Source organism: Meles meles, chromosome X, assembly GCF_922984935.1.
Source record: "Meles meles chromosome X, mMelMel3.1 paternal haplotype, whole genome shotgun sequence".
NCBI lineage: Eukaryota > Metazoa > Chordata > Mammalia > Carnivora > Mustelidae > Meles > Meles meles.
Window position 1 is genome coordinate 27,115,909 of NC_060087.1, and position 24,481 is coordinate 27,140,389.

Consider the following 24,481-nt stretch of genomic DNA (forward strand, 5'->3'; position numbering starts at 1 on the left):
CAAGTCCTCCCCTCTCTGGGCTTTAACTTTCTCATCAGAAAAAGGAGAGATGTGGTCAGTCTCCAAGGTTCCTTTGGGCAGTCTGTGTGACTCACTGTCAGGGCATGCCCGGCCTTACTCAGGTCACAAGAATCAACCCACTGAGACAGTGGAGTTGTTTCCAAGGATTATGAAATAAAGAGCAACCTGATGGTACATTAATTGAAACAAACTAGTTTTGGGCACCTGGGTGGCTCAGTCGGTTAAGCGTCTGCCTTCTGCTCAGGTCATGCATGATCCCCGGGTCCTGGGATCCAGCCCCGTGCAGGGCTCCCTGCCCGGCGGGAGCCTATGTCTCCCTTGCCTTCTGCCTCCCGCTCCCCCTGCTTGTGTTCTCTCTGTCAAATGAATAAATAAAATCTTTAAAAAAAAAAGAAATAAACTAGTTCCAAAACATCACTTTTACTACCCAAAAGAGTCAGTTTCGCACTACCTGTGTTGACCACAGTAAGCTTCTAAAGCAGAAACATTATCCTGTTGCCTCATTTACTTTCAATGACGATACCACTGTCAAATCCATACATTTATGGAGAATTCTCCTTTTTGATAGCCACAGATATTACTTTGGGTCCTAGCTTACTGGGTAATTCCTGGAAAGACTGATACTGATTTTTAAATAAAGGCAAAAACATTGTACTTGCACGTTATGGTGATTTCCATTACTCTCTGATTTAGAGCTATTTTGGGGTTTCTTCCACAACTTCTTTTACTGTGGTTAAATACACATACCCTAAAATTTACTATCTTACCCATTTTTAAGTAGCCAGTTCAGCAGTACTGAAGTGCATTCATACTGCTGGGCATCCGTGTCCAGAACGGAGAGATCCAGACCTGAGCTAAGCAAAGCTTTACAAGATCACCCAGTGAGCCCTGCACATGAAAACGGCCCTCTGTCTTGGCCACTTCTTGGCTCTGGTCTGAATCAGAAGCGATGCCCTTCTAACTGTACCAACCCGAAAGAAGTAAGTTTTCTTCTGAAGTCAACTTCTCCTTCTGCGATACAAGGACACCATTCGTAGAAGAAAACAAGGACATCCCTCCTGTTTCCTGAGGTTTAGAAACAGAGGTCTTTGAGCACAGCCCTGCCAGCCTGGCCTCAGTCCCAAGGCCTTTACACTTCAGATAAAGGGCAAAGGGCATTTTCACTCATGTTATCTTTAGCTGCAGCAAACAGCACATTTTCATTTGCAGTACACAGGGAAACGGGAGGTGGCTGGCTAGAGCACCTGGCTGAAGGAGAGTGCACCACAGCCAGGACAGTGACTGTGAGGTGAACAGAATGAATCTGGTGAACCCAACTGCAAATGACTAGAGCAAGTTGAGAGGTTTCCCAAAGCAAAGTAACATAAACCTCGCCTGGCTCTGTACACACAGAATGTTCCCGACATCCTACTAGAAATATCTAACTGCCAATACTCAAGTTCTTAAGATGAGCATTCCTTTTACCTCTAAGTCCCCTATGTTCCCATTTTCTTAGGGGATCTCGTATTCCAGCAGGGACCCAGAACAAAGGCCTGTTAACCTCAGGAGAGTGGACAGCAGAATCAAAATGTGCGTACTAGGAACTGAGCTGGTAAGTGGGGTTTGGGGACACCAGACTAGGAATTGATGTGTTCTGTCAGCTGAGGGCCTTGAGGGGCAGAAGTAAATTATTCATCCATTTTTTTTAAAAGATTTAATTTATTTGACAGAAATCACAAGTTGGCTGAGAGACAGGCAAAGAGAGAGAAGGAAGCAGGCTCCCTGCTGAGCAGAGAGTCCGGTGTAGGGCTGGATCCTACCACCCTGGGATCATGACCTGAGCTGAAAGCAGAGGCTTTAACCCACCGAGCCACTCAGGCACCCCTTATTCATCCATTTAAATAACAAGAAAAACACAACCCCCATAGCTTGCCCATTCCATTCTCCTCAAAGGATTGGTGAGATTCAAGGACAGAATTCATGTGAACAACAGTCTGGTATGATTATCAGTAGCAACGGTAATGATATTATTTGTAAGCATAGTAGGTACAAAGGGTAGGGAGAACCCATTTCGTGGTGGTAAAAGCCAGTGGTGGGTGGTTATGGAAGTAGATTAGGAAAGGCCTGAGAATCAGAAAAATTAAGATTTATGCAGTGGGCCATGGGAAGAACCGGATTGCTACACATGATACCATACAGCGAATACATTTCTTTAAAACCAGTATGAGAGCAATAAGAGCAATGACAAGGTCAAGGAGTAGAGAATACTAAGAGTGGCAAGGAAGGAGATCATACAGAAGAGGTTTCTTTCTCTTAAAAACAAAAAAAAGTTAGCACTTTATTTTTTCTAATTCTGAATGTTCAAAGAAGAAAATTCAGAAAATACCATAGGAAAACCGTAAGAAAATAACATCCACCCCTTACCCCTGTGTCTCTTGACAGATATCCCCCCCGCCCAAGCTCACAGAAGACATTCCCAAGAGCTTGGAGACTGGCTAGCCAGGACACATTCACTACATATGCGAAGACAGACTGAGTTCCAAGTTTTGACACTAAGAAGACAGCGCTGCTATTACTAAGACAGAGACATGTGGTCAGGGAAGAACCGGGGCATACAGCCAAAGGATGCGGCACGCAGAAGTACAGGGCCATGGCTCCTGACAAGAGCACAGCATTTGGGAAGGCAGAGCTTCTGTTCGGTGACCCCGTCCTGACTCCCACTTGAGAGAGAGACGATATCGTACTTATGTCTACGAAAGAAATGAGAACTGTATGATGTGATAGAAACGCTAACTATCACTGCAATGGCAACCACATTACAATATAGTAATGTATCAAGTCAACGCATAGTATACCTTACATTTACACCATGTAATATATCAAGTATATTGTCTATTTCAACGTACAAAAAAAGCCAGGGGCGCCCGGGTGGCTCAGTCAGTTCAGAGTCCGACTCTTGGTTTCAGCTCCGGTCCTGAACTTAGGGTTGTGAGATCAAAGCTCCCCCACCCCCTTGTAGGGTTCTGCCCGGACGGAGTCTGCTTGAGATACTCTCTCTGCCCCTCCCCCACCCCCTTCACAAAAGTAAATAAATCCTAAAAAAGAGCCTGCAGTGAGGGTGGTGATAGCCGCAGCCACAAGCAGTACTGTGGGACATGGGACAAGGGCTCCAGGAGTCGTCCATGGCTGTCGGCTGTCAGCAGACCTACACACTGTCCCTTGCTCTCAACCCAAGCCACAGTACCCAAACAACTGTGTGCCTATGCATTTATAGCAACACATGTGTGTTCTTCACAACTAGAATCTAAAGAGTAACTGAAATTTGATTAAAGAGAAAACAATGCTTCGGAAAAACAATCAGGCCATTACAGTTGCTTTCCAACTGGATTTAAAAAAATGAATCTGGTTATTTGTGGTCGTTAGTAATCATTTTATGAAAGTCACTTGTGTCTCCATTCTGGAACAGAGCGCAAAAAAAAAAAAATCTAGAGGTACTGATAGCCTGTTTACATTTTGGGAACTCTGAGCATGAGGTGAAGAAATGCATTTATTTCTCCACGTCTTTTTTATATTTAAAGCTACTGCGCCTTAACTTGGCCCAACAATGTCCAATGATAAATAAGCGGGCTTGTTATGTGGGCATTTCCTTAGGGTGCTTCGCTGACTTTTAAATGAAAGCTGAAATGGCTTAAAACATGTAAATATTCACAATGTTCTGCCTCCTCCGCCTGTGGTTTTACCCTAGTCTGTGGCCAAAGACAGTCAGCCGAAAACGGTTATCTGCTTATCTCTACAGCTAGTTCTCTGGTTCACAGGATTACAATGGATTGAGAAACTCCATAGAAGAAAACAGCGCTTAGCTGTTAAATTAAATTAAAAACAATAAAAAAATACTCAAACTTCAAAGATCACTGTGAATAATGGGATACTGCAAATATCTCAATCCTTCAGGGCCGGTGCTTTTACAAAGAGGAACCAGTTTTGACAACAAGCCATCCAGCAGTAGTATGTATCAAAAGCCACAAAAACTCTTTCAGTCTGGTAATCTCATTCCTGAAAATTTACCCTAAGGGAAAACTTCAATCAAGGAAAACATGTTGCTAAATGGGTGATGATGTTCACTACAACATTACCTACCTCGGCAAACAAGGGGGAAAGCCTACATGTCTCTCAATGGAGTGTGGGAAGACTATGTCTCTGGGGGCATTGACGGTGTTGTGGAAGAGGCCACGGAACGGGATAAGAGAATGGACAAGCCATGTGTTGGGCTAGGGATGGATGCCAGCAGAATACGCTGATCTCGTTACACGTGGAGTCACCAATCAGGCCTTCAGATTATAGAGGAATGCCAAGCTGCAAAAGGACAACTTCAAAAAGTGATAGTCATCAGCACCTCGGTGGCTCAAGCAGGTAAGTGTCTGCCTTCAGCTCAGGTCATGATGCCAGGGTCCTGGGATTGAGCCCAGCATGAGGCTCCCTGTTCAGCAAGGAGTCTGCTTCTCTCTCTCCCTCTGCCTGCCCCTCCCTCTGCTCGTGCTATTTCTCTTTTTCAAATAAGTAAATAAATAAATAAAATCTTTTTCAAAAAAGAATAAAGGGATACAGGTTAAGATACTAAAAGACTCACCTACAAAAGTTAGTTCCTTTTTTTCTTTTTTTTTAAAGATTGTATTTATTTATTTGACAGAGAGAGATCACAAGTAGGCAGAGAGGCAGGCAGGAAGAGAGGGGGAAGCAGGCTCCCTGCTGAGCAGGAACCCGATGCAGAGCTCGATCCCAGGACCCTGGGATCATGACCCTAGCCGAAGGCAGAGGGTTTCACCCACTGAGCCACCCAGGCGCCCCACAGTACTTAGTTTCTGATTTATAACGGATTTCTGAGGCTGGAGTTGTATTTCCTTCCTTGCTGAACCATTGCAGATGCCCTTCCCTCCCAGCAACTAACTAGCCACGGTCCCTGGTGCAGACAGAGACTTCTTTTCCTCTCTCCGTACTGTCCTCTCTCCCCAAACCCATAGTCCAGAAGCCACTACCTCCAGAAGTTTCAAGCATTGATCACCTACCCACCTGCCTGCACTGGAGCTAATGCGAGAAACTCAAGGTGTATGTTCTTATTTTCTCATTAATTTCTAAAACACACAAAAAAGAAACATGTTACTTAAGAAGATGAGTAACTCACAAACTGGAAGCAGCTCCTGACACTTGGCTCAATGTTACTGCCCCCGAAGGACGCGACTTCTCCCAACTGCCTTGGGATCTGGATAGAGTCATGCAGGAGGAGGCCCAGCCTGCGTTGGTCACAAAATCCTGTTGAACTTGCCACTTGCTTGAAAAGGTCTACAAAAGGAAGAAGGGCATTTCAACAATCAAAAAGCAGCACCACGTCGATGACAGCAGAACCTACCACCTATCTCAATTCCAAGCACTACTTACTGAGAGCAGCCGACATTCCCACAGAGAGGGGGTTCCTTCGAATTCAATGTGCTCATCGGCACATTTACTATTTTTATGGATCAAGTTAATCATCACCGTGTGTATATATAAAGTGTGACAGCTTTCAAATAAACTATAGCCCTGCAAGAAACGTGAGTTTATATATAGTCGTGACACCTGAATTTTCCTAAGCCAAAATGTAATAGATGGGAAAGGTTTTATATATATGATGTAACCATTATCATAAAATAAATAATTTATCAGTAATAATCATAAAATAAATATTTTAGCAGTAAGAACCATATAACTCGTTCAAAGCACCATCCTCTTTGGACATCAGAGATTCAAAATAGACCCAAATTGGAACTTCCTTATGAAGTCCTAAGATCACGAGTTTCTTGCATGTGTTCCCACAGGATCCTGTATATATTCGTAAATGAGTTCCTAACACTTTATATATAAATACATATAATATACATTGGTCTAATACATGTCTGTCTTTGGGGCTGAAGAATGATATCCCCCACGAGGGCAGGGACCGTATCTGCTCAGCTGTATACGAGAAGTGTCACGGAATAAATGAATACCCAGCACTTGACATGTTATATCTTCTTCTCAGAAATAAAATCATTTCAATCATACCTTAAATTCAAAAAGTTGCCAACAAAAGTAAATTCGAAGAAGTGTTTCCTTTTCATAAGTACATTTGAAACTCTAAGTAACTGAACTGTTTTACGCAGGTATCGAAGATGTCAATCACAAAAGCGAGACAGCATGCATAGCATTTTACCATCTCTCTGATACACATGTATCAGATTTTTCTTCAAAATTTTTCTTTCTTTTTTTTTCAAAATTTTTCTTTCAAAATTATGATTTTTCTTTCAAAATTATGAATTATCTTCTCCTATCCCAATCTGAAGTTCATATTTTTGTTTCACCATCCTCAAAACACATTCACTCTGAGTTATTCGAAACACAGGCTCAAAGCTCCCTTTGGTTATGACGATGAGCTGGTACCATACCATTGATAAGGTTAGATTACAAACTAACCTGTAAATAATTCCACTATTTAAAGAAGGAAAACCCACAGAAATATTCTACTTTACCCAAAACACCTTTTTAAATGGTTAACGAAAGCCTTCAGTTCTTTTTCTTTGGATCCAAGGATTAAAAAACTCAAGTGGAAATGACATAAAAGTGAGAGCTAAAAGGGCCTGTGTATTTTGAGACTTACTCCTGGGGGGAAATGAGCAGTAGGACACAGAGGGGCTTTGGAGAAATTCAATCTCTTTTATCTCCTGCCCATCCTTAAGCTCAGCACATCTCATCCTTGTGTGGCTAGGCCTTAAGGGAAAAGAGATAGGACATGATAGGCGAGGTTTGCTTAATATTCCTACCATCAAGACTTCTTAGGAACCTTTAAAGGGGAAAAACAAGTACAGTCCTTCACAACGGGAACGAATCGCTTAGTCGTCACAACCACTGTGCCTCTAGCATTTGCTTTTCATTCGGATTCACGCATTTTAAGCCAAAGAACCCAAGAACTAACCAAAAGGAAATTCTATAAGGTGATATTTACCCTGAAAGAAATGGCAAGCTCCCTGTGTCTTAAGTAATAAAATGTTAGTCACGTCACAGAACTGTACAATGTGCGCTAAGATGATTATAAAATAAACAATGTTTCTGGAACACGAATGCCAGATAGTACTCTTTAAATAAGAATCCAAAAACTAAGCAAGCGCACGGATTAAACCCTCACATTTATTTTTCTGACTTCTACAAAGGGGTTAGGAAATCAGACTTTATCCTCTAGGAACGTGTTTTATTCAGACACAGTCAATGTAATGTAAAATCATACTTGGACTGGAGAAGTTAATCCTCATTCTCTATTTAAATACCTGCCATTTCATGTTTGACAGGCAACGGCACAAACCAAGTTTGAGGACACTCTAAAAGCAGTTCTGTATCTTAGACGGGGGACCCGCTATCACCACGGAACATGAGGCACTCCTCATCTACAACTGGGGTAATTCAGCCAACGTTAATAAAAGAAGATAAAGTTAATACACGTGACTTACATCTGTACTTGTCTTCCAAATGGGCTTTGCACAGAGAAATGATGCCAGTTTTAAAAGACAGGACCCGGATCCTCCCTGTTCGTCCCCTATTTTGAATAATCAAACCAGGAAACAATTACTAACACTTTAATAGATGGTAAACACTTCTTAAGAAAAACAAACAAACAAATAAACCCTTGGATACAGGAACTCTACTGCCCACTATTTTATGAAACCAATGGTCTTATTAAGATCTGTGAAGAACCTGTCTGTTCATTATATACTATCTTTGTTATCTGCCTCATCTATCTGGCTCACGGTCTCGAATGCCACGCAAACAGGACCATTGTGACCAAGGAACTTTTACCGAGTTTTCTATTCTTAAAAGCCCTTATTTGAATTGTAACAGTAGCTCTACATAAAAAGAATAAAAAATATCCTTCTGTTCAATGGAGAGCCACCTGGGTGTTTAAATTGGTAAATGGAAGGATTACTACTATGCACAAGTTACTTTGGTTACTCAACAAATTGCCTACTGTGCTTACTGAAGCCCTCCAAGAAAAACCCAGCACTCTGAGACTGTCCTCAGACTGCCCTTGACTGAGAAGACAATCACTCACTTGAGGCCACATGACACATAATATAAAATATACACATTTATCTTAAGAAATATATGATATCCTGGGGCGCCTGGGTGGCTCAGCGGGTTAAAGCCTCTGCCTTCGGCTCGGGTCATGATCCCGGGGTGCTGGGATCGAGCCCCGCATCGGGCTCTCTGCTTAGCTGGGAGCCTGCTTCCTCCTCTCTCTCTGCCTGCCTCTCTGCCTACTTGTAATCTCTATCTGTCAAATAAATAAATCTTTAAAAAAAAAAAAAAGAAAGAAATATATGATATCCTATATTAAAGAACATTCAAATATATCATCTTGAAGAGCAATTTAAAAACAATCGGTGTTTTAAATATGTTTACACTTTCACTTTTCATATAAAGCTAAAATAAAGCATTCCTCATGAAAAAGTTATAAATGGTTCATTTTATCTATTGAGGGGGGAATGAAACACGAAAATGAAAGAATGTTCCACTTTGTAGAAAATGATTTTCAATGATTTGTAGCTTTTACTTTGTTAGAGAGATAAAGTGAACCTTACATGGTGCATAAAGAGACAAAGATTTTATATAATAATTCTCCCACTTAGCACTTCAAAACTGCAAAGAATACATCCCCACTGGGTTTACTTTGGGTGAACAATACGCTCAACTTTTAACTGGTACAATTTACTAAATCCCTTAGTCAAACAGGATCTAACGTCCTAACAACATTACGATCATTGGAAGATTTCCTTATCTTTTCACCTCTTTAAGAATGGCAAATCAAAGTTTAACAAGTAAACTTCCTAAAGTATGACGCAGTTCTTCAAGGAGTTAAAATTGCCCCCAAATTGCCAGGCAGGTAGAAGGGATGCTCTATATACTCAGAATCCATTCAGACGTCTTCTACAAAGAGCACAGAGCCGAAAATGTATGTGAAGCAAAACCTGAGTACAAACCCTTATCAGAGCAAATGTTAAGGGTAATCCACAATGAAAAGCCAGTAAGTTCAAGGGTTTGGTAAATAATTACCAGAATTAAACAGTCAGGTGGTCTTAGAATTCAAAAAGGACTACCTTATCAAAATACCAAAGAAGAAAGTATACATTTTAATCACAGAGGTGGCAGAAATCTCCAACAAAGGCAAAACAGCTGAAATGCAACTCCTCTCAGAAAAGCTTCCCAGATTCCCAAATGGGGTATGTTCTCGCTGGCACGTGAAATGAGGCATGTCATCATTTTGAGGTGTAAGAAGAATCAGTCAAAATTAAGACCAATAACGTCTGCTACCTTCCTCAACAGCCTTCAGTAAGCGCAAGACAAAACTAAGAACTGGGGATACCTCCTGTGTGCAATCCAAGAGAAGTAAACGAGTATTGTCAGAGAGAGTGAGGAAGGGAGAAGAATGCTCTGAACCTTCCTCGGTTTGAGAAGCCAAGTTGGCTCCAGGAAGGGCTTGTTCTCGTTTTGTCTGGCTTATCAATTCACCATTTTCGGCAAAAAGCTCCTGAGTGTCAGCAAACGCTCTTCGGATCTGGTGATAGGTGTGCCAGCATCTCCAGGAGCACATCCATTTCTGCCACCGACTGGGAGCCGCCCCCGAAAGTGGATGGAGGAATGCAAATTACACAGGCAAGAAAAGGCTACACACTGACTCATTCTACTATTTGAAACATGAGCATGAAAAATGATGATGTCAGGGTTTTGTTTGTTTTCTGAGAGCAATCTACATTCCGGCTCTTACCTCCTAGATGATCCAAGTATTTTTCGGCTTCGGTGAATACACAAATGATTTATCACGGGGACAGGACTGGGCACCTTTCATCCTGAGGACAGTATTTCTACACTGGGGCCCCTGTTGTGATGCTAATTAGATCTGCACCACTCTGGAAACTAAGTGCACCGTGGCAGAGTCCATAAAGAGCTGGCCATACGTACGTGTCATAAACATTCAGCAGCCAATTGAGGCACATATCCACGCAGAGAGGGACGTTGACCAGATTGTTGTGTTCTTGCTCCAGGCGATCATAAATAGTGGTCAGACAATTAATGATCTGCAGAATGTCCATGGGCTGGTCATTTTGCTTGAGGTTGTGCTGGTCCAAGGCTTCGCATGCCGCCGACAGGCTCAACAGATCCACTGCAAAAGCCACATAAAGATCACAAGTGAGTCCGCAGGGGGAAATCCTTTCACTCTTTCTCCCTTTCCTGGGAAAATCCTGGTCGGGTCGTCTCATACTCTTCAGCAAACACCAAACCCAAACCCTATCCTCTTTTAAAAAACTTTTTTTTGAAGTCTAGTTGGTTAACATATAGTGTACTACTGGTTTCAGGGGTAGAATTTAGTGACCCATCAGTTGCACAGAACACCCAGTGCCTGTTGCATCAAGTGCCCTCCTTAATGTCCAGCACCCAGTTACCCCATCCCCCCACCGACCACCCCTCCAGCAACCCTGTTTGTTCCCTAGAGGTGAGTCTCTCCTGGTTTGCCTCCCTGTTTTTGTCCTGCTTTATTTTCCCTTCCCTTCCCCTGTGCTGACCAAAACGGTTTTATCTCTTAAATGCCACATGACTGAAATCATATGGTTCTTGTCCTTCTCTGACTGACTTATTTCACTCTCACCATAATACCCTCTAGTTCCATCCACGTCGTTGCAAATGGCAAGAGTTCATTCTTTCTGATGGCCGTGTAATATGCCATTGTGTATGTCTATACACATATACCACATCTACTTTATCCATGTGCCCTTCGATAGCTCAGCTGGTAGAGAAGGACCGCAGTTTAAACCCTACCCTCCTTTGAAGTGGTTTGTCTTCACCCCCGGCTCTACGTTTCATGGCTGGAGTATTCAGGATCTGAGGTTACTGTGAAGTCTCGCTGGCACTAGGTAAAGAATGTGGGCGGGATGAGTCTCCATTCCTGAAGTAAATGGGTATTTCAGAGTTAAGGGGACCTAGAATGTTTTATGGGAACAGACTCATTTCCACTTAGTACAAGTAAGGAAGAAAATCTATTTTACTAGAAATTTTGGAAGAGCTCCTGACGGTACCTTTGTAGATTACTATTAGAGAAGGTCAGTTTGATTAATCTGTGTGGTTAGGGTTGTGTAAACTCTATTTCCAGCTATGCATTTGTAATCATTAAGTGTTTTTCGCCTTGAAATATCACTCACCTCACATTCTCTCTGCTACCTTAATATTAAGTGAAAAAGTCATCAACTTGATCAGAACTTTCAGAAGAGACACTAAAGTAACTGCATTATCTATTCAGTTTCTAGACTTGAGGCTCACTTATTTCTCTCATCTCCAAGCTGTATTTTACAACATGTACTTTTCAAGTCCTCTAAGAACTTTCTAAGATGGGGGGAGGTGGATTCCCTTGCTCTGAAGTGTTACTTATTCATATGCCACAAGACAAAAATTTAACAAAAGCGAGACCTCAACCTTGTCCAACTGCAGCAAATTGCAAGCTTTACTCCCAAATGTCATGGGAAGACACTTTTCTCTAAAGCCAATTTATTAGCCAAATTGGAAATGCAGCAACAGTGCTTTTCTAACACCTAATACACGTAAGCTCTGGTCTGAATTCTCTGTCCTTGGAGACAAAGAATCAATGGTAATTAAATCAATTTCTTGCACATCTAGGAGGAGGAGGCAGACAAACCTGGGCCATCCCAGTCAGTAAACAGCTAGGCGGATGCTACATGGATGCAAATTTAAGGCTTCAATGTATTTTACTAGTTATTTGTGGAGAGTTCTAATTAAATGTTCAGGGAGGGGGGTGAATATATAGTGGTTAATACCTCTGCAGGTTCATACCTATGTCATGCACGTTTTTCTCTTTTGAAAAAGAAAAATAGTAACCTTTGAAGTTTCCCTGGAAGCCAAAAGGAGACCTGGTGGTGGAAGCAGGAGGGATTTTTGTCTTTCATCCCAGCCAGTAAAGCTCTGTGGCTTCCACGCAGTTTCCCGAAAATGCCCTGGACCAGCACTCACCCTATCAAAGCAAAGGCCCCAGTCCTTTTGTGTTAAAATACTCTCGAGACAGAGAAGTGACCTCTTTACATGGAAGCTGAGACTTTATTTAAAGCGGCAGGAAAGAACATAGCTTGATTGGAGAGGAAGGCAAGTAGGAAAAAGATGGAAGAATGGAAAAAAATAATAATAATGCAAAAAGGCAGGGGGCCTGGAGGAGGGGAAGGCCCAGTAAGCAGACAAAGGACTCCTAACTTCCTCACCCCCCTTCCCCTTCTGTGTGCTGCACTTGCTCAGAGGGCAAAATATTCAGGTGCAGGGTAGTGAGAACATTTAGAAAAGCAGCTCACCGTCTCCATGAGGGCGACAGAGGAACGGCTTTCTTCCAAATACCCATATTCTCAGCGCAATTCTTTGTAAACTGAAGGAAGCTATGGGGGGGTCTGAAGTTTTTCTATTATTTTCTTGTTACTCTGCCTTCATCATTATAAATATTTTGTCTTACATCCAAGGATACAAGAACTAACAAGGGAGAATGTGCAGACTCGGGTTTGTACTAAGAGTCTCATTTACTCGTGTGATGGAAGAAAACAAACCCGTAGCAACACGGCACGGATTTCTTGTTACTGGGTCTACTCTCATCTCTGCACAGGTGAATGGGTAACACACAGAATAGGAAATCTGGAGTAGAAACAGCTCAGAGGGGAGCAAGGCAATTGCTCTGGAAAAACAGAAGCAGAGATGACACAGTGAGGAGAGAAATACTGTGCAGCGGGCTTTGCCAAAACCAGCTGCGATTCAGTAGGAGAATGGTCCCTCACAGAAGACTGGAGAACACATTTCTCCCAAACGAACGTATCAAACACAATTCCCCTTTTGTGGAACAATTTTTCAAAGACTTGTAGTCAGGTATCCATAGCCAGTACTACGCACTTAAAAAGAGGAGAGAAAATCGATAGGGACAATTTAATTGCCACAGAGACATGCACTTAACTGTTCCAAACGACCATTTGAAAGAATACAGTGAGATCTTTTGATGAAACATTAAACGTAATGATTCACTATTTCTAGAAGCCTCAAAAAGCAACCAGCAGACACTTCTCTGAGACTTTGTTGTTGTTTTTTAATCTCAAACTAGGAATTTCCACTGGGGGATGAATGTATGTATCTTCTTACTAGGGAATATATTTGCAAGTCATATAAAAACCCAAGCATGTGCTAATATACGCACTCTTTCAAAAATTATCTGTACAGTAGAAGATGCTATAGGTTTTGACACAACTGAATAGGGACCATTCGCTGGCCTCTGTGTCAGGGCTGTGGGGTGGACAGAGGGTGGGAGAGGACAAAAGGACTTGCTCTCCAGGACCCTCTCTGCCCTTCAAGAAAAGCAAAGCAGAAAATGAAGCAGGATGTTGGGGTGGGGGAATACTGAGTATAGGATCCCATTAATGGCTATGAGACTCTGGTTGCGAGTAATCAAATTATGTTGATTTCCATCAACATTCTAGATTCAAATGCTAACTCCACTTCTTTCTGAAAATGCTACAAGTGAGGAGCTGAAGCAGGATTTTTTGTCTTTTACTGACTCTTGGGCTCTGAAGACCAGAAAGCTCCCTTAGAATCCTTCTGCAGTTGAGAATGTGGAGACCAGAGAGGAGAAGCCTGACTCTTAGAATTGTAGGACACGTGGAGGTCCATAGTGTGGAGCACAAATGGAGGTTGCAGAAGGTACCCTTACAGACTAGACAGAAAAAGAAAAGCATCCCACCTTCTCTGCCAGGGAGAACAGTGGAACAAAAGAGAAGCACCAGAAAGTCAGTTAGCTTAAGTCCCACAGTTCCCAAATCACCCCCAAGCTCACTTCGCAAGTCAATGCAGAGACTCTGTGTTCATATACCAACAATCCCGGAACCTACTCCATGCATAGAGAGACAGAGGAGGGCGCCGGGGAGTGTGGGGATAAGCGCTGTGTGCCTGCTGCCTGGGCAAGAGCCTGGGCTCTTGCCCAGGCAGCAGGCACCTGTGGGAAGAGAGGGCTGCTGGTGACGTCATGCTGTTCCCCAGGCAGCTGACAGGGCTGAAGGGCTTTCCAAGCACATCTTTGGCCACCAAGAAAGTTGGTGCACTTTGATGTGGTTTTCTGCACTGTAAGGGTTCATCTCAGAGGCTCTGGTGTTGGCCTAAGATGTTTTTTGCTAAAAGGCTACACAATGTAGAGCCTGGATCAAAGCAATGAAAAGAAGTACCTTACTGTGTTGATGTGTAGCCATGGGTTACAGCTCATCATTACTGCGTAAAAGTTACACTGAATATTTTTCACCTGGTTTGGGGGAGACTCATGAGGGTTGCAGGGAGACTCATGAGGACAAGCTACGGGGGGGGGGGGAGGGGAAATGTGCCCAGGTTACCATAAGGCTTTCAGAAACCCTGTATGAGACTCCACTACATACTCCCTGGTTTCCAAAATGGTTTGTGCTCACATGTGCAGTTCTTGATCCAAGAGAGAAAGTGCATCCTGGTACCACCCTTCCAGAGATCAGGAACTCGGGGCTCGCACCTGGACCCTAGGCTGTGAGGCAGCCTGTGGTTTTGATCTTGCTTTTTTTTATTTTAAAGATTTTGTTTATTTGACAGAGAGAGCACAAGTAGGCAGAAAGGCAGGCAGAGAGAGAGGAGGAAGCAGGCTCCCTGCCTAGCAGAGAGCCCAATGTGGGACTCGATCCCAGGACCCTGAGATCATGACCTAAGCGGAAGGTAGAGGCTTAACCCACTAAGCCACCCAGGCGCCCCTTGATCCTGCTTTTAATGCTGATGGCATATTGTAGCCACTGTCTTTAATGAATGGTAAATTTTTAAACACTCTCATTTGGGTTCTGTGAGTCTTTAGCAACTGAGCCCTGACTGCTACTCCCAGTGCAATTAATGTCAGGTGTGAGATTGCTTAGGCAACCGCCTCCCCCCCCCAACTCATCCTTAGCTAAAAATATGGCTACGGTATTACTGAAGAAAAACAAGAGGATTCTAATAGAAGGGATGAAAAGGAACCGTTGCTGCTGGTTTCCAAGCTACCCTTGACTTGAAGTAGCACAGGCTTTGACATTGGTTATGGATGACAGAACTTTCTAATGGGATCTATAAATGGTAGAACCTGAACTGGAAGAGCTAACAGAATGGATTAGAAAGGAACTATAAGCTGATAGCGGAGAGCAGGTCAACTAAAAATTCAGTTCCTTGGATGCATCAGCCTAGCTCCAAGAAATTCAGAATCTCCTGTAGATAGAGCTTCATGCTCTCTGGCCTGCAGGTGGAGATCTAACCAAAGGAACCTGGGTAGCTCTCACTTTGATAAATGGGCTACACCTGGGTGGCTAGGTGGATTGAGCCGCTGCCTTCGGCTCAGGTCATGATCTCAAGGTCCTAGGATCGAACCCCACATCGGGCTCTCTGCTCCACAGGGAGCCTGCTTCCTCCTCTCTCTCTGCCTGCTTCTCTGCCTACTTGTGATCTCTGCCTGTCAAATAAATAAAATAAAATCTTTAAAAAAAAAGATAATTCAAGTGGGGGACTTAGCAGGTGTTTCGACTTCACCACATTTTCTTTTTCAATGCCATCCCTAGCTGTCCACGGACTGGGGCTACAATTAAGAGTCTCAAAGCTGGTTATATTCTGAAACAGGATATTACGGCTATTAGTTGGAACCTAAGTGCAAAAATCCCACAGGGATTGACGGAATGGATTACTCCTTCCCCACCCCTCAACTAGCTGGAGCTGACTGTCCACAAATGTTTTGTTGCCTAGAAACAGGGTAACCCCGTTTTTCTGTACTAACCCGATCTCGCCCTTTAGCATTGGGAAGAGACTGAAGAGGAATCCCCGCTAGGCCTCATCTTGCCACCAGCTCCATATGCGTGAGCCAAGTGGCTGAACCCAAAGGACACACTTCGTGTGCAGGTGGAAGGTTTGGACTAAAATCAATGATAAGAAAGAAAGGTCAGACTGTTGCTGAAGGGAATAAAGCCATGCTGTGGGTGTTACAAAAGGGAAAATCCAACATCACTGGTGCCTAGAAAGAGGCTTAAAATGTGCTCCCTTAGCTCTGAGTCAACTATCTCTTTAAAGAGTCAAGAAGTGGGGAAGAGTCAAGAAGTGAAGAGGGCAGCTGGCCAGTCTACGGAACACGATGAGGAAGAGACGTGAGCTCTGATTATAATCAGGAGTCTTTGGAGCAATACTGAAGCAGCTATGTGTTGGTTCCTGTTTCACAGGACACATCTGTTATTAAGGATCTATACCGAAAAGTATCCTGTGGGATTACCTACCCAGTCAAACGTGAAAAACACTGATTTACAACAATCTGAAAGAACATTGTGGGGCCACTGTGACTGTGAAGCTTTAAGAAAGGTCTTGGGTACATGGTAAAAAGGTTCATATGCTCTACACCTCATCTGTCACAATATTACGTGTAAAAAAAAAATAGCTATTTGACCTGTGGTATGAGAGGAAAGCCACAAACAGGTGGACGGACAAGTGGAACACTGTGACCCCTAAGGAATAAAAGCCTAAATTGAGGGGCCCACATCCCTGTGACTGAAAAGCCAGAAATGCGATGTGGACAATCATAGACATTTCTGTGGCATAAGCACAGCAACAACTATGGAGGAGAGATGATGCCTCATACGATGTTAGCCTGGGTGACTGGACATTTGTGCACCTCACATTTATTTCCTTGTCACAGTCAAGATGTGAGTACACAATGGCAGCAATGTGTCTGCTGGACCACAGAGCATGGGGCCGTGCGACATCAAAGAAAATAAAAGGAGAGTAAGGACCTCAGCAAGGAGTCCCCTGCCAGAATGAACTGGCTCTGAACGGGGAAAGATACATGGATGGGAGAGACCTCCTGGTGCAAAGACGCCACGCGGAGGGCACCCAGCTCTGGAAGCAAGGTTAAGGATGGCAAGCCCCCTAGAACGGTGACTGGAAATGAAAGCTTTCCGCATCACCACTCGGGGCCAACCGTTCCTCCCCTAGTGTGCACCTCCCAGATACTGGACACATTTGGAATAGGATTACAGTACTTCCCCTGGGAGCAAGAGAGGTTCTATTACAGGAGCCCTTACTTCAGGCACCAGCATCTGGGAGACCACGTAAGCTGAGAAAATTCGCTTGGCGCTGGTCCTCAAGATTGTTTTGCATCCTAAAAAAAAACAAAGACCTGGCCTCCCACCTATGTGAGAAAGAACCCCTTGCCTATACGAGAAAGATGGATTTTGGTGGGGCACGGACAGTACAATGAGACTGGCCTCTTGGGCTGCATTGCTGTAAGGCAGCCTGTGGCTGTGAAGACACATCCTGGTTCTCACACTGTGGCCTCACTGGGGCCTTTCCCTGCACTAGACCGAAGAGGCGTAAGCTACGCTGTTGTGGATCCGGGAGTCTCTGTTAGCAACTGAACCCTGTCGCAGGCCACCCTCGGTGCCCTCTCAAAAGGTGAGGTGGTTTTACCAAGAAGGGACCAAGTCTTTCACGTGTTTTGTCGTGGCGAGGGAGAGTCGGGCAGCCGTGACTTTATTCGGACAACTTCGGGTCCTATCAAATCTCTCTTTGCGATTCACCTGTTCTGTATTTCTTGTTTGCAGAATATCAGTCACATTTATCAACTGCAGTACATTGAGCCCTATGGTTTGGGCTCTCTCCAACCCACCACATGCTAAGAAACTAAATATGTATGCTTTGCTAAGTCCATCTTTATGTCTGCTCTTAGAAGCTGGAAAAATTTTTAATTGTGGAAGTCACACACACACACCGAAAGGACGTCATCAGAACTACAGATGGACAAAGAAAAAGCTTAGATTATCTCCTCCTAACTCCAGAGGGGGAGAGTGGAGGGCAGGGGTATCAGCCTTAGGAAGCAGCTTACAAATCCGTCTTACCAAGATTTTCTCTTTGTCTCTGCTTTTCTGCCAAGTTTAATTTTCACTCACAGGGCGCTGAAAGGCAGTATGGAGTCATGCAACATTAAACCGATTACAAACTGGGGTCATTACAGGCCAATGGTGAAGCTCTCAACTTAAACAGCAAATTCTCGATAGTGGATGAAATTGTGTTATTCAGGTTTCTGCAATATCGAAGCTTTGATAGCGAAGTGCAAAAAGACGACCAAAAGCTTAATGGCAGGAATGCTGCATATTTTCTAAAACATCAGTAATTCAAACTCTTCCCTGGCATCAGGAATCACTGAGATAACATCATTAATTTTCATTAAAGCGAAAGTTGGTAGAAGGGCCCTTCGGTTGGCAGAGCCAGCCAGGACAAGTTTTATTTGCCGGTAGCACAGACAATGGCTCTTTATCATGGCTTCGCAGGCACAGAAATGACAAAGGCTGGAAGATAAACCTAAGCAAACATCAAATTAAGAGGAAATTCTTAAATCATCTACTGAACGGTTAGTTAAGTCATGTGACCACACATGTTTTCAAGAATAAAGGGACTGGAGAACTCCTTATTCTGTAGTCATATGACATGTGGAACTCTATCATTCTTGAGAATCCAATATGTAACTTAGGTAATACACCCTAATTTGGCTGTGCCTAAATCTTTTTCAAATAGGAGAAAAGTCATGTTCAGAAAGCAAAGGCTAAGAATTTCAGATCTGTTTCAAAGTGGAAATTCTACATCCTACCCTCAGAGCTTAACTCTACTACAAGGTTATAAACTCAAATGGCCAAACTTTTTCGTAATATCAAATTCCCCCATTTCCCAACATCTATTGGAAATTTTACCTGAAACTGAAATGATAAAGTTAGACATCTTTGTGAGCAGAATTATTTAACAGAAGAAGTGGATAATGCCTAAATCCAGGGGACAAAGTAACATTATAGAGAAGGACAGTCACTAGAAGGTTTTTCCATTTTGCCTATTTCGGGGCTTTTTCAAAGTATAACTGGAAACAGCTGATTATCTCTCTTAAACTTTCAGGATTTCACAGGAAGAGACTCTATACTAATAACGCTTTACAGTAACAGGTTCATAATTACCCTTTATCGATGGAAAACTATCTCTAGGATGGGGTAGGGCCAAGAGAAGAAAAAAAGGCAGAAGACTTTCTACACCCAGTTCTCTGACTCCGCCCAGCTCTCTGACTCCCCTCCCCAGTGGGCCTCTTTCCAGCTACGTATGTTAAGAGGTCCCTGAGGAAATCCCAGGTCTGGGGAGACTGTTAAAAAAACACTTAAACTTGGCAGCTATATAGCTGAAAAAACGACAGCTTCAGACTATAAGCTGTAAGGAAATGGAAGCCTCAATTTACTTTTGTTCATGCATCCATTCCATGGAAACATACGCAACCCTACCATGTGCACCGGGCTTTGTGCTAAGGACTAGAGAGGCCCAGATAAAGATGAAAAGCTGACTCTCTCTTCCCAAGTAATTTCACTTCTTGACCATTTCTTCTCCCTCTCTGGGGAAAAAGCCCCAAGCCAGCAACCGTCCTTGACTGACTGCTAGCCTCTGCAGACCTCTGGTCAGGCTCCTTAATGCCCAAAGTCTTGGAAGCCCAGGTTCACAGTTCTCTCTTCCCTGGTTCTGGCCCCGACTCTGGAGGATTTCAACATGGGGAGGGATGACCGGGGCATCACTCGACTCACTCCCCTAACTTCCTGTTTCATCTCCGTGCAAGTTCACATCTACGCCACCCACTCAAATGGTCAGAGCCGAGATCCAGTCACCTGGATCTGTTCCACTCCTGAAACAATGTTTAGCTACGCTACTCTCTGAACCACAACTTGCCAGCCTTCCAGTTACTTCCACACCACCTCTTCCCATGCCTCCCTCAACAGTTAGCCCCTCGATTCCCTCTACCTCCTGATTACCAGCTTCCATGTGAATCCAACATGGCCTTGACAGACATCATCACTTCAACCACTTAAACACTCTTTTACCCAAATCTCCCCTCCTCTCGCCCAGCTGTCATGTGCCCACCTGCGATGGACCCATCTGGCTCCTGAGTACTGAGTGAGCCTGGAGCAAGCCCACACCCATGAAGCTTGGTGCTGCTACTGAACACCGAGCAGACTGGGCTCTTGCTCAAATCAGCCCTCTTCCTTCTCCAGAAAGGTGAACCCACCCACAACCCTACCACCCTCCACTCCCAACTGTGGCAGAGGAACACTCTCTACCTTCCACAGAAAACAAACCTCCAAGTGGCTTCCCTCACCCTCCAGCCCCTCTATCTCCTTAGCTACCGGACCCACACAGATCGCTGCCTCGCCACCCCGTTAGTGGAAGAGAGGTGCCCCCACCTTCTCTTGGCTCCTAGATTAACTACCTCCCTTATGCTCTGAGAAATCCCATTCTTTTAATATCTTGTTCTCTCTTCTTCTCGTCATGATTTAAATGGACTCAAGTGTCTTTCAACTTCTAAGTATATACACTTCATTAACGCCTCCATCCACGGCAGCCAACTGCCACCATCACCCCCCTCCTTCAAACTACATTTCTCCAAGAACCAGCCATACCGACCGTCTTTACATATGCTTCCGATTTATTTTTAAGCCCACTTTCCCACCTCCACTGTGCTTCTAAGAATCTCACTGAAGTCAGTAAGGACCTCCTTATTGCTAAATCCAATAGGCTTGTGCACCAACTCCATGCTGACCTCCCAGCCCGTGTGCCCTTGGTGGCCGGCCACTTCTTTCCCCCCATGCAGCACCTGGCACTTGAGTTCATGGTTATCTTCCTTCTCCCCCCATGGCCAGTGCTTTGCAATTCCCTCTGTACAGCCTAAATAGTCTTTTTGTCCTCTGCACGCTCTCCCTGAGTCTACATATGATGAATCCTAAATATTATGTCTACTACTTCTCCCGAGCATCACGGCTTCATGCCCACCTCTCCCAGGCAAGTCCACCATTCTGCCAAGTGAGCACCTCATAGTTTCCCTGAGTCCCCCTCCCCCACCCCATCAAGTTCATCACTAAGGCCTGTCGATGTCACCTCTTACGTGTGTCTCAGTTGTCTCCAATTCTCTCCTTTCCTCCAGTGCCCATTTGGGCCACGATGTGGGAAGGTGTAGAGTACCAGAACTGCTCAACCAGTTGCTCTTGTGGGCTGCACAACCCCCGCCCTCAGTTCATGCTCTATTCCACCAACACGATGATGTTTCTCAAGGAAAATCCCATCATGTCACCTTCTTGCGTGGCTCCCCCACTGACCACTAGATTCTTGAAATAATTTAAAAAGCCTTTTACAATCCTCCTCCCACTTCTCTCTCCAGCCAAATCTTTCACCATGGTTCCTCCTTTGGACTCTGTGCTTTGGCCATGCTCAAGCATTTTCAGTTCCTGAATGGAACACGTGCCATTCCTTCTGACTAGAACCCTCCTCCTAGAGTGAGCTCTACTAAGCCTTCTGGACTCACAGAGCTTAGGTACCACCTCTTCCAGCAAAGGGTCTCTGAAGCTCACCCCTACAACTAGCTTTTCTCAGAGTACCCTCATTTCACATGATGAAATAGAGGCCTTCGAAACCATCTCTGTACTTTTCCTCAAGCTGCCCATAAAGTGTGGCAATGGACACGGTATCACTTCATTTCTCTTTTTTAACAGACTGTGCACATTCTCAACAATCTTATGTATATTCACCCATGTCTCCAGACTTTATGGAACCCTCAATCTTCCTCATTAGACTACAAGTGCCATTAGGGTAGGGACTGGAGCAATTCCTGTTTCATGGCTCTATCATTAAGGCACACAGGCCTTCAAACAACATGTTCTAATTAACTGTGATGATAATGGATTATATATAAATCATGAGATGAAGACATGGAACTACAGGACACATTCGGATTTCCCCACTGAGCTATGATATGGAGCAAAAGCAGAGAACTTAGCCTGTCATCTGTCCTCCATCACGGCAACCACCTGAACCCCAGCATTCAAGCTAATAACCTACTCACGCCTGCACAATGTGGTTATGGCAGATACAGTCTTCTACCATTAAATGAATTTTAGAAGAAGTAATAAAGGCAAAAGACAGGGAGAGATTTTGAGTTTCATAAACGTAACTCAGGATGCCAGGGCCCTTAGTTTGAAAATATAAATTATCAAAACCTTATCAATTCAACATCAGTGGCTGAGGAATGGTGACAGGAGAGATTCTGAAAAGCCTAGCAAAACAGTTTAGGGCACACTAGGCCAAAGAGATTTTTAAAAAGGGAATTCTATGTTACAGCTGGTCTTATGAGAGCTATTTCTCCCCTCTCCAAGTGGAAATACCCCCGAACCCATTTTTTTTTTTTTTTTAAGCAAAGAGGAACTATCACGTGCTTCAGGCACGGGTTAATACTCACAGCAAAGGGCCTTCTGCAGTCTTCGGAGTTTCATGGCCGTCCTATAAGCTGAGAACCTGACATTATTCAGGTCAGCTGAGGAAAAAGGGGACAAAACAAAGATCATTTGTTATTTCATCAGAAAGCACAAAAATTCCCGCTGTTTTGGAAACAAAACAACAGTAACTTAGGAAAAAAAAAATCTCTTATACATATGTCCCACATTTTGGGCGGTGAAAATTCTGTCAATTTTTGGAAAAAGCAAAAACTAGCAAACAAACAGAAACTCTCTTTGCTGTCGGACGATTGCTCAAGCTAAATTCTACAAACTACACTGGGCATCCATGCAGTCCTTGTTCCTGAAAGGGAAGATGAGACAGACAGGCATTTTTTTTTTTCTTCTTCAGGACAATAGCCTCCGTTCTACTGGAAAGGATCTTTGCTACACAAGATTCAAGAGAACAAGGAATGTATTTTTGAAATAGCTCCTAGAACTTAGCAAACAATCAAGTGGCAATTTCATACATTTGGAGGGTTTGGGTTTCTTTTTTTTTTCTTTTGAAGTACAGATGAGTTTGTTTTCTCAGTAATATCAAAAAGAGTATTTCACTAATGAAAATACAGGAGGCATTCTGAAAAAGATAAAAGTTTAAGACAAAGATCTCAGGTACATGAAAAGCATGTTTGTGTAACTTAAAATCACAGCGGAAGAGCTCTAGGCTTTAAGGAACTACTCTTGGATTTATTTCACTGATAATATTTGGGTTTTTTCCCAAGTTCTTCTTTAAATTCCAGTTAGTTAGCGAACAGTGCAATATTAGTTTCAGGTATGAATATAGTGCTTCATCACTTCCATACAATACCCACTGCTCATCCCAAGATGAGCCCTCCTTAATACCCATCACCCGTTTAATATCTTTTTCTGGTTATAAAAGTTATACATGCTCACTGTGCCATACTTAGAAATCAAAGAAAAATATAAAATCCAGTAAACAAATCACCCATAATCCTATGATCCAAAGAGAGGCACTGTTAACATTTAGAGAATTTCTTATCCAACGCGCGTGTGTGTCTGCGTGTGTGAGATATATTTTAAAATGTAACTGGGACTAAAATAAACATGTAGTTTATATTCTAAGGTGCCACCATTGTAATATTCATCACAGATGAATGTCTCAACAACGTCTGCTACTGCAGTTTCTATGCCACCTGTCTATCAAGCCCCCCATACCCCCAACCAAGCCCAGAGCTTTATTTCCATGATGCCCTTACTGAAGTATGTGCAAACCTTGGAATACACTGGGCTTTATGTCTCTGCTGGCATGTCTGTGGAGTTGGGTTTCAGGAACCCAGTTCCAAAAAAGCTCCTCGAGGACAAGTACTCTGTCCCTACTTCTGTCATCGTTCCCAGGGAGTTAATACACAACTGCTCTCTGAAAAAGTGAGTATACTACAGCTAGTGAACCACCGGTGGATGGAAGGACTAAACGAGCAAAGGAACGAGAGATAGAACAAAACATCCCAGCGAACATGTCGAACCGCCATAATCGCATGGCAGCTGCAAAACCAATTCTGACCAGGCTCAGGAGAGGGAAATGAGGTAACACAAAATCCAAGTCGCCCAGTTCAACAGCATTAACTGTAGGGCCTTTGCCGAGACCAAACGCAAACACCTCGACTGACATTGGGGACCAAAAACAATGTCTGTCATGCATCTGAAAATATTCAGCCTGAAAATTATAAAAACAGACAGTTCTAAATGCTGGCGAGGATGGGGAGTAACTGGAACGCTTCACACACTGCTGGAGCGGGGGTGACGTAAACCAGTATTTCTACTTTGGAAAACCAGCTTAGCAGCTTCCTATGAAATCAAATAGACATCTCTCTTGGGACCCAAACAGTCCCCTCCTGGAGATTTACCCCAAAGAAATACATGCATGTGCACAAAAAGATGTATCCATGAATGTCCACGGTAGTAGCTTTATCTGTAACCGCGAAAACCTGGCAACAAATCAAAGGGAGAAGGAACAGACAGACTGGGCAGAGCTGTACTGTGGGACACTAATCTTCAATGAAAAGGAACTACATACTGATAATTTA

At 43.6% G+C, this 24,481-nt stretch overlaps 1 protein-coding gene across 15 annotated transcripts in view; it reads right to left on the reverse strand.

Moving 5' to 3' along the window:
- DMD (dystrophin) overlaps positions 1 to 24,481 on the reverse strand; it is a 2,324,635-nt gene that overhangs the window by 85,695 nt on the left and 2,214,459 nt on the right. For all 15 annotated transcript variants that reach the window (XM_045994540.1, XM_045994546.1, XM_045994545.1 and 12 more), the window contains 4 exons: positions 22,403 to 22,477; positions 10,018 to 10,219; positions 7,512 to 7,597; positions 5,180 to 5,337 (listed from right to left, as the gene is read on the reverse strand). In XM_045994540.1, coding sequence (XP_045850496.1) covers positions 5,180 to 5,337; positions 7,512 to 7,597; positions 10,018 to 10,219; positions 22,403 to 22,477 — 521 coding nt within the window. The remainder of the gene's footprint in view (positions 1 to 5,179; positions 5,338 to 7,511; positions 7,598 to 10,017; positions 10,220 to 22,402; positions 22,478 to 24,481) is intronic.